Source organism: Sander vitreus, chromosome 13, assembly GCF_031162955.1.
Source record: "Sander vitreus isolate 19-12246 chromosome 13, sanVit1, whole genome shotgun sequence".
Lineage (NCBI taxonomy): Eukaryota > Metazoa > Chordata > Actinopteri > Perciformes > Percidae > Sander > Sander vitreus.
In genome coordinates this window covers 19,271,800-19,288,254 of record NC_135867.1, presented here as the reverse complement: position 1 = coordinate 19,288,254, position 16,455 = coordinate 19,271,800, and the positions used below count along the sequence as shown (strand labels likewise).

The 16,455-nt window shown below is 39.1% G+C and overlaps 1 protein-coding gene across 1 annotated transcript; it reads left to right on the top strand.

The window, feature by feature from the left end:
• Positions 1–4,401: 4,401 nt before the first annotated feature.
• LOC144528088 (transgelin-like) lies at positions 4,402–9,967 on the top strand. Its single transcript, XM_078266519.1, has 5 exons — positions 4,402–4,579; positions 7,854–8,034; positions 8,121–8,292; positions 8,466–8,568; positions 8,702–9,967. Exons 2-5 carry the CDS (start codon positions 7,861–7,863, stop codon positions 8,850–8,852), a joined length of 600 nt encoding a protein of 199 aa, XP_078122645.1. The 5' UTR covers positions 4,402–4,579; positions 7,854–7,860; the 3' UTR covers positions 8,853–9,967.
• Positions 9,968–16,455: the final 6,488 nt, after the last annotated feature.

Below are 16,455 nucleotides of genomic sequence, written 5' to 3'. Positions count from 1 at the left end.
CCCATTCAGCTGTTACACTACTGTAGACCCAGTACACAATCACATTAACATTTAGTTTTAAGCTGGCATTTGGCCACAGGAGCTTTTACAGAAATATGCAAACATAATCAGGACCTCAGTCCCATGCCTGGTACAATGAATGAAGACAATACATTAATTAAGGTTAAAAGCATAAGCAGCATCATTGGCATGCTTCCAAAAATTAAGATTTCATGATTTTACTCTCTTGATAATCATAAAAAGCATGTAGATGTTTTGGTTTTTCATAATTTTAGCATGATGACATTTAATCTGAAGGACAAACCAAATTCCCTTTGTTATACAAATCCCATTTTCTAGTTACTTTTATTTTATTTTCATCTTCACAGCAGAGCAATATAAGATCATGATTCTAAAAGATCTTTTGTTCAGTCATAACAATGTATGAACAAGGGTCCACAGCTATGCTAGCAACTCTATGAGCTAAATAACAACTCGCTCAGTGACCATGCTAACATGCTGATTTTTAGCAGGTATGTTTACCATGCAATTTGCTAATGAGCACTTACAGATAACAAATGGGAACATCATTCGTTTTGCAGGTATTTGGTCATAAACCAAAGTAATATACAAATAAAAAATTTGATCTGATGATGGGGAATATCTAAGGGGAATATTAATGTGTACCAAATTTCAAGTCTTCCAACTACTGTTGAGACATTCCAGTCTGGACCAAAGTGTTGGATCGACCAACTGAGAGACCATGTTCATTGTCCAGACAGTGCCATCCCAAGAGCCTAGAAGGGCTCTAATGTCCGTATATGCTATGTTGTGTCACACTGACAGATACAATGCAATATTTTTATTATTTCTTTATTTTTTGACCAAAGACAGCACGCTTTACTTTGAGTATTTATAACTCTCTAAAAGTCAGAAACCAAGGAGATGTATTTAATGGAGCATCAGAAATGGTTCAAAATGCAATTCTCAAAATAGGTTTGTACTGGTTTTTTTTTTGTTTTGTTTTTTAGCTGTACCTATTCAATTATTTAGCTCTGAGGTTAAAAAACAAAAACCTGCACCACTTTCCTCTGATGGTCCCCTTGGTGCTGACTCTCTTTTTCTGTGTAACAGCTTCAGATTTTACACCCCAATGACATCACAATGTTGCGTTCACCATGCAGCTCTTTTTCAATTAGCAGTTCTCAGCACGGGCATCAACACCTAGCAGTGTGTACCTGAAAATAAAACTAGATCGGTTCTCAGGATGAGGTTGATTCTAGAGGACAGTAGGTATAATACGTCAAATTCTTCTCCCATTGAACAAAATCACATTTAAAACATAGCTTACCAAGTGTGTAATACAGTGCGAATTATGTGGATTTTAGCGGTTAGCATCCTAGTGGAGTGAAATCTACACCACAGAGGAAGAAGCAAGGAGTGGTCGTCTGCGGTTTGTCCCCCTGATCCACCAGGGCTTGCTGTAGTGCAGGATCAGCCTGCAGAGACTCAATATTGGGCTGGTCAGCATCTGGAATATAACATCTGCAAAACAAGCAGTATTTCTTACTTCCTGCAAAGACAGCATTTGAGTTTAAACACTTTTTGACTGATGGCATGACGCCATCAAGTTACAGGCACATCTGGCCAGTGAGAAAAAAGCAAAGCCAGAAAAGACTGTTACCACTTCAGTGTCAGGGAAATTGCGAGGCTTGGACCCAAAAATGCAGAGTTGAGAAATGTATTAAACAAAAAACTTACAACAACAAAAAGTGTCCAGAGGTAGGCAGGCAGGGACACACAAAAACAATCCAGAAGACATTAAGGCAAGGAAGCAAGACATGATGGCAAGACAGGACGCAAGACAAATACACTAGATACTGAACCCAAGACAATACACTAGATACTGAACCCAAGACAATACACTAGATACTGAACCCAAGACAATACACTAGATACTGAACCCAAGACAATACACTAGATACTGAACCAAAGACAATACACTAGATACTGACACTAGACAAAGACAGCACAGAGACTAAATACACAAGGTAACGACGTTGAAACAAGGGACATGTGACAAGAGGGCTCAGGAACAGGTGATACACATCAGGGCGGGGCAGACAATCAGGCAGGAGGGAAAACACAAGGCAGGAAGTAAAACAAGACATAACAGGGGGAGAGAGAGAGAGAGAGAGAGAGAGAGAGAGAGAGAGAAACTACAAAATAAAACAGGAAGAACTGCAACAGAAACTCACAATCGTGACATTCAGATTGTTTCCCCCTCGCACAGAGCTCAACCACATGTGGACTTTCTCATCTGTGTGTATTTTCGCCATTTACACATTTGCTGGATCATTTTTGCCATTTTCTCCCCCACACACAGCTATCTGTCATCTAGTTGAACATGAACAGTCCTCCAAGTAACACCCCTCTAACTCCCCATACCACCGTGTCAGCCAGTTCACTAGAAATGGGTTGCTGCCAGTAGTGGAAGAAGTACTCAGATCCGTTACTTAAAACCTGAGTGTAAAAATACTAGATAAAAAATGTACAATACAAAAAAGTACAAAAGTATTATCACCAAAATGTTTTTAAAGTATCAAAAGTAAAAGTTTGTAACCCAGATCAAAGCATGAGTTTCCAAATTTTATTAAAAAGGGCAAAGTTGGAAATATGGAAGATTAAATATGCCTAAATTAAAACAAATCAAACAAATAAAGTGAAATACAAAACAAATTGTTACAGGTATTTTTTGTTATGCATTTGTCATAATTGAATGAAAAACATGTTAGTATGTCTTTACTAACTGAATTCATTGTTTTTTATTATGACATCAATACCCCATGGTGCATTAACATCAAATCACAACACAGAAAATAGGGTGAGGAGTTGTATTTCACGTCAGTGTTGTCCAACAGAGGGCAGCATCATTTTATGTCTTTGTTTGATTTGTTTTAGTTTAGGCATTTTAAATCTTCCATACTACACGGCTACTTCTGATTCACTCAAGTGGCTACCTCTCTGGGCCTGAAAAGTGAAGCCAATGCATAAGTGCCTTACATCTGCATTCTTTCTAATGACTCCACTGGCTCCAAAAAGAAGCCTGATTGTACATAGCGTTTAGCTAAGCGCTCTTCCCCAGTTCCACCCTCTTGCCCAAATATGATCCCTTCTGCCTCCAAAAAACCAAGATAGTGACGGCCAAAATGCCAAATTCAAGGCTTCAAAGCGTAGTCCACAAAACAATGGATGACGTCACAGTGGCTACGTCCATTTCTTTTATAGTTTATGGATTTACTGTATATACATACAAAGAAAAGTAGATGAAGACTTCATTACGTGTTCCTGTTTGTCTTCATTTTGTGTTCTTTTAAAGTTGACTTGATTGATTATACAGTAGCCTATGTTATTTACTTATAATAACAATTAAACTCATATAATGAATTAAAAACAGGCAGCTGACTGCTCCTGAACTTACATGTGATTACAGTATGTGTGCAGGAAAGAGGAAATATTCTACTGCAACGAAACCACGTTCAGGTTTTGATAATCATTAACCCTTTAGATGTCCTGGTGGTTGAATATAAGACTGGAGTTGAAATGACACAAAACATAGCTGACATGAACATGTCCACTTCCTAACACCTACATATTCATGACCGCTGGTCACAGTCGGTGACTTCACACATTGCCAACTCCTCACAATGTTATCACGTCTGATGTCATATATCACCCCCCCACCCCCCCTCTCCTTGCCAGGTCCTGACTCGCTCCTGTCGACGAGGCCGACATGGTTGGAATGCCTCGGAGGGAATGTCTCTCCTTGTTGTCATGGAAACCGCCTGGATGTACAACTGTAGCCTATGTGCTGAAACTGTACACAAGGACAAGACTGTCTGAATTTACATTTTCAACTATGAGGGACAAAAACAAAATATGCTGTTATGTGTCATGATGACCCGTTCCTCCACTTCCTCTTATATTGTGTCTTGACATGAAACTCAACCGAGAGGAAGGGGTTTTACATTCCACAGCTGCCTGCTGCCTCCTTCACTTTCAGACACAAATATCACCAGTTTGAATCAAGGCAATAAATAATCTCCTACATGTGCTTCGCTGATCTCTAATTACTGTAACACCCTTCCTGTGTTCCCTCAAACTGCACTGCTCTCGAGGAGTTTGATCATCCCTCCCTCCCTCCCACCCTCTCTACTCCCTAATCCTGTCTCATTCTTTAGTGGTAGAGGGAGAAATTTGGAGAATTCTTTTCAGTGACCACACCAAACTCTCCAGTCACACGCCCTCTTTTTCCTTCCCGTCCTTCTCCTAAATAAGGAATTACAATTTGAGTGGAGAAAAAGCAAAAAAGGAAAGGGGCGGGGCATAGAGTGAAATAAGAGGAGGTAAAACCATATCTCGCTCTCTCTCTTCTGTTGAATGTGGTGAAGTCATATAGTTCAGAGTAGGGTGTTTGCTGTGTATATGTTGGCAGTCCTGTATGGTGCACTCCACACTGTGTTGTAAGGAAGAAGAAGAGCGGTAACACAGCAGCACAAGCCCAAACCCACCTGTATTCACCTGAAAGCTACTACACAAAGTAAGTAAACACGTTTTCTTCTCTTGGCCTCATTTATCAATCTCAGTTTTCTGGTTTCTCGCTGGTAGTCAAAAGATTTCTTTGTTGCTTTAAGCTTGTGGCTAACTCTGTGCAGGAAACATGAAAAAAAAACTTGCAATGTATCATACACCCCACCCTCACTCTCTGTCTCCCTGCCTCTTTCTTGTGTTTGATCATACACAGAATAGAACTAAATGGTTTTACAGAGTTATTTTTTTTTAGTTTTTCTGTGTGGATGAGATGCCTTTTGAATGACCCACTTGTCTGTAAATTATTGTAATATATACTAATATAATAATCCTGTTTCTTATCTACCTTTGCTCTCAGTACTCTTCTCATGTGCAAGGCCTTATAGCTTCTTAGGTTCAGCCTTAGACAAAATCTCTTATTGGAGAGCCTTCAACATGTAGCCAGTACTGTCTAATAATATGTCATTTTGTAGTTTAATATATGCTCTGAACACCAGGCTGCTGGCTCAGGATATGGCAGTAAAACTCTGCATGTGTTTGTCACATACATTTATGGACCGTGGTGAAGTTTTGTGCGCAGGTGAACGTTGAGACAGTGAGATTACTTAAAGACTGTGACTTTGGTTGGTGTTTGGGCTCACTATCTTTAGTGATAAGGTAGAGATGCAGAGTGCTGAATTAACAGTCTGGGTCTGCAGCAGCAGCTGGGGCAGTGCAGGGTAAAGAGAGACATAATCATGAACACTGTAAGAAATAATCATGTGAACTAGTTAATCCATTGTGTTCACATCACAAAGGTTGCAGAATGACTCAAAAGTCGATGACGCAGTTGTATTCAGCCCTGTTGCAATACCAAGAAAGTTGTGAAACATCTTGTAATGCATGACTGCAAGATACTATAAACGTTGAAGAATTTGGTTTTATATAGTGTTGTGTAGATAACAATAGTCACACACAGTCACATTACGGAAGCCAGCCATGTGGTGACATGCACTGATGTACGCAGAGAAAAGGTATATTCAACAAAAGCTGTAAAATAATAATCTCATTGCAACACATTGAGACATATTCAGTTACAGGAGTTCTGAAATGTAGACTGAAGACACTTATTTACAAATAATGTATGTGTTACCATAGTTACCTCTTTGCCAAAGCATGTGTGAGCAATGCATTAACCAATTTGTGATGCTTCTTTTCCGTGTTTAGTAAGCACACATGGCTGTTTATCGACATCTTGGTTGGTTTTTGTACTGTAGTTGTGAGTCTATGATTACATGTTTCCAGTAACTACTAGGACGCCCCTAGTTGATTTCTTAAGTATGCAGGTCTACATAATCTTCCAAAACACACTCTCAAACACCTATACCCACAATCAGCTTGAATGGCTTGTGCTATTCTACTATTTGCAGTCCACTTTACAGTCGCTTTCACAGTCAAAATCAGTCCTGCAAATGTTAGATATGCTCATTCAGAGTGACAGTGGCATGACACAATCTTGTGATATCCAATCAGCAGTTTGCATGCATAGTTCAGAGATCAAAGTGCAGGTTAGGCTAATCTGAGAAGAGTAGACTCTCTGACTTCATCATCCTTCATTGTTCACTGCATGCAGATGCTTGCAGCTGCTTACAATTCTCTGGGCGTGCCAGGACAAAACAGTGGGAACTCCTGTGATTGAGAAAGAGATTGTTCAAGAGTTCGGATGTTTAGATATTTACTTCACCCTTCTTGCGGTGACAAACTGGTTTGGGAGTCACTTAGCGGACAGGAAGTTGCTTCTCCTCCACATGCCCATATAACCACTGCAACCACAGACAATGAACAGGGACACAAGTGTGATCTATGGCAGCTTGGGCTCCAGTGTGGAGCTGTTAGAAACAATGACGATTTGTCAAACTGTCAACACATATTGTGTAAGACTGAGAAGCCTCTGTTTTGCAAGACATGTAATGGGATTGCAATGTAGATGATGCTGTATATTAAACCCATTTTCAAAAATAAAACCCAGATTCTTGCACAATCCTACATGGTACCTCCAACCTTATTCAAATGCAACAAAAAAATTTACAGTTTCCATTGGTTTGAAGAACATATAGATAGCAGAAATCTGTGTGCACATACTTGGGCAGAAAGTAAAGAAAATGAAAAGTGGAGGATTTTCCTATCAGCTATAAACATCTCCATATGTTATCTGCTTTCCTTGAAATTTAGAAACGTCAGTGAATTGCGTAACTCAATTACTCAGAAAAAAAGAAGCAATAACTGCAGCGTGGCGGTTAACATGTGACATCTCATACTTTCCTGTTTTAACAGGCTCCATGGAAATTATCTAATTTGCTTAAAGGTCGTTTAGCAGTGTGTTGTTTTGTTTAGAGTCCTGTATGCACGTTGCTACCTTTGTCAGAGAGGAAGGAAGGAAGTGACAGCGGAATGAGCAAACAGGATGCAGGGAGTGGGGCGGCTCTGCTGAAGCCAACAAGAAGCTCATACTGCATTAATAAGTGAGATAGGCCAACTGTAATTACTTTCGGCAGGGTTGTAATTCTTAAAGACATTTAGGATTTTCAGCTTCCAAGGTACAAAATGTCTTTGTCAAATAAAGACACTGACATGGTCTGGATAAGTGTTTAATACACTAGTTATTAAATGTGCACATTATAAAAATGATAAATCAAGAATAAGAAGGATTCCGTCAGAATTAAATGTGCTCTGCTGTATTGCAGAAAAAGACTCTTCATTGGCCTCTTTCCCTATCACATTAAAGGGATAGTACAACATTTTGGGAAATATGCTTGCTAGGTATACAATCTTCTCATCTAACTCTGCGCTAGAAAGTGAACAATTGTATTTTCCAAAATGTTAAACTAATCCTTTAACCGTCAGCACTAGATGCTTGATTTCAACACTTAACACCTTTTTTTAACCTAACTAACCAGAGTTTGAACAATAAAACAGCCCCTTGAACAAGTGAGGACAAGCCAAAATGTGCACACTTTTGAAAAATGTCCTTTTTCTGAAAGGTTGAAATGATTAGATTTAAAAAGAAAAACACTTCTAGCACACAACACATTCAAGCACACATGTACGCATCAGGAAGAGAGTGATTCAAATCCTATTTGTTCTGACTGCAGGCCAGGACTGTGGGTGTGAGCAGGGTAGGGATTTGAATGTGAATGTTGTTTCATCTATCAAATATCAATATTGAAAAAGGACACAATACACTGCCAAGAAGTAAAGTTTGCTCAGCTAACAGCCTATCTAACACTAACTTTCTCTACCAACAGGATCAGCATGGCAAACAAAGGTCCTGCCTATGGTCTGAGCCGGGAGGTACAGAGTAAGATTGATAAAAAATATGACACAGAACTGGAGGAAAGGTTGGCGGAGTGGATTGTCGTCCAGTGTGGTGTGGACCGGCCTCAGCCAGGCAAGATTGAATTCCAAAACTGGCTCAAGAATGGATGTGTGAGTGTTGGGTTTGCTTAAGTGTTAATACAGCATTGTACTTCACATTGTGCACAGTATATTCAAAATGATCTCTTTTTTTCTAGGTGCTGTGTGAGCTCATCAACAGCCTGTATGGATCCAACAAGCCGATCAAGACCATCAAGAGCTCCACCATGGTATTTAAGCAGATGGAGCTGATATCCATGTTCCTCAAAGCAGCAGAAAACTACGGAGTCACCAAAACAGACATGTTTCAGACTGTAGACCTCTATGAAGGTAAGACATCAATCCAGCAGAACTCATCAGTATTATTACAGCAGAGTTAAGTGTTTTGCAGATTTATTGCAATACAAGCGAGGAAATGAAGCTGTATTCAGTGGCAGATAGCACAGGTCACTGACTATAATTGGTGTGTGCTCTGCTCATGTGAGATTGTTGCATGTCTTAAGGCAAGGACCTGGCTGCTGTCCAGAGGACCCTGATGGCTCTGGGTAGTTTGGCTGTCACAAAGAACGATGGGTGTTACAAAGGAGACCCCAACTGGTTCCACAAGTGAGTTTGAATGTTTTTCCCCTCATGTATAAACTAGTTTCTAGGTGGGAAGTTGGTAGAACAAAAGGAGGTTTTATTTCAGTGTTGAGGAATGAGATTTTGGACTGAGAGATGTGTGTCTGTATGTGTGCAGGAAAGCCCAAGAGAACAGGAGAGAATTCACAGAGGAACAGCTGACCGATGGCAAAAATGTCATCGGCCTGCAAATGGGCACAAATAGAGGAGCATCTCAATCTGGAATGACAGGCTACGGACAAGCCAGGCAGATCATCAACAACCCCTGAATCTGAGCAGTGCTTAAACCTTCCCCTCAGACACTCCTTCTGCAACACTCTGAAAGGCCATTGTGGACGGAGAAACTCTGAAATGTAACCGGACTGTTTTCAAGGCTAAACTGGACCAAAAGACCAAAGGACCAATGAGGACATGTGCATATATACGACACATAGTTCAGTTGAGCACACATAGATACCTTTGACCGTGCAAGTGAACAATTAGACAGCATTTTACATAGTGAATTCATGTAAATGATATGTTTTTTTTAAAGGATCATTTCCAGTTGTTTTACATGTTTTAACCCGCTACCTAAAAATAAAATGTGCTTTACATTACTGCAAACCATAAGATCATCCAGAGGTTTCAGTTCATTGCAGTTCCCTATAAAAATCAACTTGCAGAGACTTGTAACTTGCTTGAGAGTTGTACTCCATCACATTCAACATTTCGTTACGGCTACATCATTTCAGCATGCAATTTCAAAACTCTGCCTATTGGTACATTCAAGACACTCTGGTATCTGATATTTGAGAATTTTGAGATGGATATGGACAACCAAATTTTATCAGTGCCCTTGTTCTGCCAGCGTTGCTCATCTGACAATGCAGCTATCAATTCTTGGATGTCAGGGTGTCCTTGAATGCACCTCCAAGGAGAGTTTTAAAAAGGTTCCCTGCTCACACCGGAAGTACAACATAGCTGTAATGCAACATTAACAAAAAATACAGATAAAGAAAGATAGATGATAGATAATGGGAACTCAAGCAACTATCAAGTCTCATTTGTTGTGTACTGGACTGATTTGAAAGACGTTGCAGCCTGGAAGATAAGAAGTGCATGTTGTGGTTAACAATAAAGTTAAGCAAAAATACTGAAATGAATAGGTTACAACAAACAAATCCACCGGTATAGTCAAGGATAAGCCATTTTAGAAAGTGAATTGCCTAGTTTAAAAACAGTTTTAAGAAAAAACATAAAATACAGCATGTGTGTTTTACCTGCTCCATAACACAATCTGCAGTTAGATACTCTCAGTTTCTAATCAAGATCGGACCTTCTTTTTAGAGTTTAATACATCATATATAATGGCAATTGATTTTGATTTTGAATAAAGTTCACTTTACCTGTAAAGAAGCCTCTTGTGTGATGAATAGATTAACTGAGATAGGCTTTGTCCACATCTACTGATAATTGATCACTGTGCTGCGTGATTCTTTATAGCCAGGTAAACAGTAAAAGATATTTACATATGCACATAACAACCAATATTAATCATGTCAGAGTTTCTGCAGGTAACATAATACATAGCCTTTTTTTGCCCTAAACCTGAGCTGTACTCTGCAAAGAGATAAGCAGATGTAATAAAGTCTGTAAGAAAAAAAAGGTGGGAGGAGAGAAAAGAATTATGGGAGAGAGTGATGATGGGTAGGGATAAAGCCTGGATTTTTCCTGGCCAGGCTTTGCCTGGTTGGATGGAACAAGAGAAACAAGGGGGATTCAGATATCACTATCTCCTGCCAAAGTTTTGTTTATACTGTGTTTTTGCTTGAGTACCGACTAAGCTGTTCAGCATGAACTGACTCGGAAAAAGGCCGGAGATGGAGAAGAAAAGCAGGAAGGAGAAGACAGAAAAAGAGTAAAGATTTTGATGCGCAAAACAGATTTTAAAGAAATAACAGGAAAAAGGGGCACTTAAAAAAATAAAAATAAAAGTCCAGATAGAGTCGAACACAGATGGTGATTAAGGAGATTAAGGTGGCTGGGATCAGAGGGAGAATAGGTCAAGACAGAACAGTCAACCTGAGAATTCAGAGAGCCAAAAAAGGAGTGATCATTGCAGAGGAAGGGCAAACAAAACGACTTCCTTTTATTCTTCCTTCTTATTCTTAGTCTGTTAACAGGAAGCTGTGTGTTTAAGTGTTACCACAGAGGGGTAAATTGGTATATTGTAAATTCATGACAATGAATTTAAAACAAGTGGAAACAATACAGTAAACATGTCCTCTTTCCAAGTGGTGGCATATTCTTCTGTTTTGTTTATTTCATTTTTAGTTTCTATAATCTATTGTTTTCACAATAAAACAACTGCTCATTTTACAAGCTTGATTGCCGTGCAGTCACACTTACAGTACATTAAACAGTTCATGAATACTTTTTACAGTACCTACTTGCATATGATGGAGCATGAGCATTTGCTCTTTAAAATATCCTCAATACTAAAACCTACTCTACTGTTGATGATGCTGCAGGATATTAGTCTCCGTGGGAGCAGCAGAACAGTTTTTCTCTGCTGTAGTTTAGATAATCGCAATTGCCAAAAAGTGTTGTCAAAAGTAATATTTATTTCAACACAAGCACTTTTAACACTAACTGGTGTGCTTAGCTCCTTGAGTCTCACACTATTCAACACATCTGCCCAAGTTTATCTCAAGGGGCTTTTAACATAACATGCAAGTTATTTGTCCCTACAAGACATTTTTACACTGGAACTCTGATTCCTTTTTATGGGTTGTCATCAGTATCTACAGCAAACATCACTGACATCACTTGACTGCTTAGGTCAAGACAGAAACATATTTCATAAGATGTGCAAAGCAGGTCAAACTACTGTAAGTAAATAAAACAGAGATTTAAACACAATCTATTTGAATTCATATTTGGTCTTTAAAGGTCCCATATTGTATAGAGTGAGGTTTTACATGTCTTTTCTAATTATAAAGCAGGTCTAGGTACTATATAAATACTGTGAAAGTATCAAAATGGCCATATTTAGAAACTGTGCCTTTAACTGAGCCGTCAAGACTTTATGATGTCACAAATATACTATAAATAAGTAGAAAGTGCCGCCACAGTGCTGTTACAGTCATTCCCCGGCTGCAATGACGGTGCAGAAACTCAGAGAGTGCAGATGCGGAAGACCTGTAAACACTGACCAATCAGAGCAGACTGGGCTTTTTTGGGTTTAAAGAGACAGGTGCTAAAACGTATATTCAGACAGACAGTATGAGAAAAATAGTTTTCTGTTCTAGAAACCCGAAAATACAAGTTTAAACCTGAAAATGAGCATAATATGGCATCTTTAAATGATTAATTATATTTTTGGTTTGTATTAGTATTTAATAATCATTAAGCACTTTGTTATCATTAGAGGCTCATGGTATCAGGAAAACAAATTTCAGAAATGCATTACACTGTAGTTTTAATCACCTTTCATCACTGAAGAGATAAAAGCTGATGTGGTGAGAGATGTGACGAACTGAGCTAACAACCTTAAGCATACATAATGTACTCCCTGACTATGCAATGTTATCAGCTATTGTTTGTTATGCTGTAGTGAAGTGCAACCTGCTAATGATTCATTTATGAATCATGAATGGTGACTAGTTAAGGTTTCATTTATCATTAAGTAATCATTTGAGACTTGAGAGAAGACAACTACAATTATACTTTTTTTAATTGATCACAGTACTTAACTTTATAAAGCAATGCAGTGAGCTACTTACTAAAATACTGTGCATGTATTTTTTTACTTTGAGGAATGAGGTTGGAATGAGGGTAACTTCCTCATTTCTACCTCAAATTGGACACCACGGGACTTTGAGGTTGAGTGTTCAGGTAGAACTGATGAAATAATATGATGAACTCATAATTTACTTCTGGCCTGCCAGTGTGGTAGGCAGCTAAAATCAATGAGACTGAAAAACACATCCGGAATATTCCCCAAACAAGCTAAAACAAACATCTCACTATGTGCTCCTTTTTATCTTTACCTCACAGTCTCAATGTTTTAAACATTTCTACAGCTAATTTTTTAACAGCGCAGTGGCGCGCCGGCCTTTTTGACACAAGAGCTATTTTTTTCTTACATTCCATCAAGGTTTTAATGAAAGCGTGGAAACACCAACACACCGCTGGCCTCACTGCAGTGGAATGCACGTTGCTTCCATACAGGGGCATAACAGGGGCGATGATTAGCCTTGAGGTTAAAGAAGTGGCCTTGTGACTGGAGAGATGCCAGTTTGAATTCTGTCTGTGAAAACATGAATGGGGTAGCTGATATAACACATTCTTCTCTGTGCTCTTGAGCAAGGCTATACATTCGTTTTCACTTGTGTCTCAAAAGAAAGGATACAATGTTGCACATTTAAAAACACAGGTACAGGAAAAGTGCATTTTTCTACCAATGTATGTACAATAGCAGGCACATAATGGGCCTTTTTAGCCAACCTACAAAGTAATGTGGTAGTTTAAGGCCCAAATTTGAACCAGTCAAGATAAACTAAAATAGCCTGGTCCAGACCTCAAGACTCAAGTAAATGAAATTACCTTTCAGTCTGATTATCAGGCTAGAACTAATGCTACAGCTAGTAAAGTTGGGTAAGGACACTGATTAAGGCATCTGAGTGATGTAGTGGAAAAAGCTGTTGCCCTGGCAGCGGTGCTTTTGGCTTAACCCGCAACATTACCAGTGAGACTGTCCTCCCAAGAAGAATGACAGCATCAGTCATTGCAGCAAGTGCTCCAGAATGACATGTTCACATTCAAGTGACAAACGGCTGATAATGGCGTCACATAAGATAGTGCTTCCATGTGTTGTTCTAGAGGGCATGGACAAGTGTGGTTGTTTATTTGGAGGATTTGTTGTTATTGGCAGGGTTAGTGGGTGGAAAGCCAGTGGCAGCATTAGTAACTTCATCGTCTGCACTTATATAGCCTCATTCGTACACCCTTTTTCAAGCACAAAGACTGATCAATTACAGAGATTGTTCGGAGTGTCACAAATCTCAAGAAAAATCCATTTCATTTTGACAATACTAATCTTGTCTTACAATAGCCGTATTTCCATAGATGAGAAGGGAATTTTCTTTGTAGACATGTATGGTTTGTATGAAATGTCAGGAAGAGATGCAAGGCCTGAAGCTATGGCTGAAACCCCCTTTCCAAAAGTCACAATGCTTGTACATAAACTAAATTAAAATGAAAGGGGGAGGTGTGATGTGTTGTGGAATGTAAAAAAAAAAAACAGGTTTGTGGTTGTTGCTGAGAAAAACAGCCTGGTTAAGACACAGTGATTGGTTGTCGACCTAGAATAGGGCAGCTTGTTCTACTTAGTATTTAGCTATGAACAACATTCAAACACCATTCAGGCATTTATTGACAGCAAATACAATGTTAGGCTCAATTTCGATGACCTTGTCACAGAATAGAAAGACCTCTGGAATTCTTATGCACTGTGAGGTATAACGTTACACAAGCCTCAATGCAAGTAAAACTGGTCTTTTGGCAGCTCCAGTGGCAAATTATGCACCAGATCGGTTGTACTGTACTGTAATCACTGCTCATTTGCCTTCCAATGCGGTTTCGTAGAGGTTTAATTTCCGCTATACGGTGACAAGGAACTGAAACAGAGAAGCACTCTGCTGGAGACAGCAGGTTTGGAGACAGGCTAAGCGTGGATGTCACATCAGATTCGATAAAAAAGGTGCCACAAGGCTGAGGTTAATATGCAGACTGAAGAGTGTGTATGAATGACTCACAGGCATGAATATGGTTGATCCGGGAACCACAGAGGAAGGTGCAGTGGTGTGACTTGTATGCGTCGTTAGCTCTTTCTGTGGCTGCATTGAATGATAAAAGGGTGAAAAGAGTAGGTCACAGGAGTATCTGGTGTAAATGGCGGGTAATCTGAGTCAAGACGCAGAGGTTTCCCCTTGAAACTGTTGGTTTTTATCCCAAATATTGAGCTCTGAAGCCTCCATTAAAACGTCATAAGAGGAGGACAAAGCTGTTAAGCTGAAAGCTCAGAACGTGCAGTTAAATATTCACTTCAATCCTCACCTCGAGGAAATGCTGCCTTGCTTTCAACCATTTTTTTTTTAGGGTTTTCTGTAACCTGCCAAAACCCACATTTTCATTTCACTTTGTGCTGCAATTTATCAACTAATCAACCACTCATGACGGTCCTTATCTGCTGCAGTGAAGCTGCAAAGTGCTTTGTGCAGTCGAGGAGGAGTTCCTCAGTGAAAGTGATGTGGCCTTTTTTATAAATGCGAATCCTGGCCTTGTGACTGGAGAGATGCCAGTTTGAATCCTGTCTGTTTTCACTTGTGTGAAATACGAATCCTGAGTCGGAGTCATGTAAAACCATGTGCCGGATAATGTTCTTGCTAATTATTTATGAAAATGCCTCTGTCAGACACAAGTAAAAAAAAAAAAAATACATTATAGACAAACTTTACAAAAATGTAATTATTCTGAATATTAAGAGTGCAGTGATTCACAAAACTCATGACTCCATGCAATAGGTTACTGTGAGTGCCTGAAAGTGTGCCTTGTATTCTCATTTTTTATTGTCATATTCATATTTATACAATCATAAAAATGTACTTGAGGTTTCACTCCATTATATACCGTTTATATAAAAACTAAAATCAAATTCTGTCAATCAAAAATTGAATCTATTTTACTGCATTGCACTGTGCTCATGAGGGCCCTCACCTGGCTGATACTGGTTACTACGCAGGCAGAAGCCCATTTGAAACATAATGAATTATAAAATCTCACATCTTGGTGGCAAATGCAGATTTCTGATGTCAAATAATTGCTGTGCTGCCAAGCATAAAAAGGACAACATTTAATCAGGAGTTTTTCTACTACTTCTGCTTCCTTAATGCCAACTTCTGTATTTCATTTCCTTTCTTTGAAATTCTATAATCTGATTGTGAAATTAAAACATGTGATGGACTTATTTTAACTTTTGACCAAGAAATATGACATCACAAGGGTCACAGCACATGGCACTGGCACAAATATGCACTTAAATCGCTCATCATGTATGTAATCATGACATCTAAAAGGAAATCATGCAAAAATGCGTCATATTGCATACATGGTGATCAAAGAAACTGAACACCATGAGTGAAATTGGACTAATTCAGATGGGTAAGCCACTTATTTTCAAAGAAGTAAATTAGATTTTCTGGGATATATTATCACAGAGGACATCGAGTCAAAGAAAATCAACAGTACACCAGCATCGTGTACAGCTATTCAGATAATGTGGACAGTTTAACTTGTTTTTCGCTCTGGAACAAATGCGAAGGCATTTTCGTACAGGATCCGTGTCCCTGCTGAGTCCCTGTGCTGCTATTAGATACACTATGAAACCTTTACTGTCTGCAGCATATAACATATAGGTCTAGAGGTCTCAGATGCATGTTGTAACCATTGCACCATTTATCACATTCGGCAGCATATTACAAACCCTGACCCCACAGGTTCATACATAAAGTAACGTTTTGAAAGGCGAGAACATGTCTTATCGGGATTTAATGTTTTCCTCTTGCCTTCTCTGTTCATACAGGTCCTTGAGAAGTTGCGTTACAGATGCCTGCCCAGCTGGTTAAAAATGAACTAAAGCCTACTTTTAAACAGGTCAATAGAGCAGGAACAAAACACAAGGCCAAATATAGATTTTATCAGGGTGTAGCTAACTGGCCGGTGCCGCCTCAAGTCTCTGTTAATGCCTGTTGGGATAAGAAAGTTATCATTTCCCATTCAAACTGTGTGTTGATAGACGTAGCAGACAAATATTTATCTATAGTCACCATG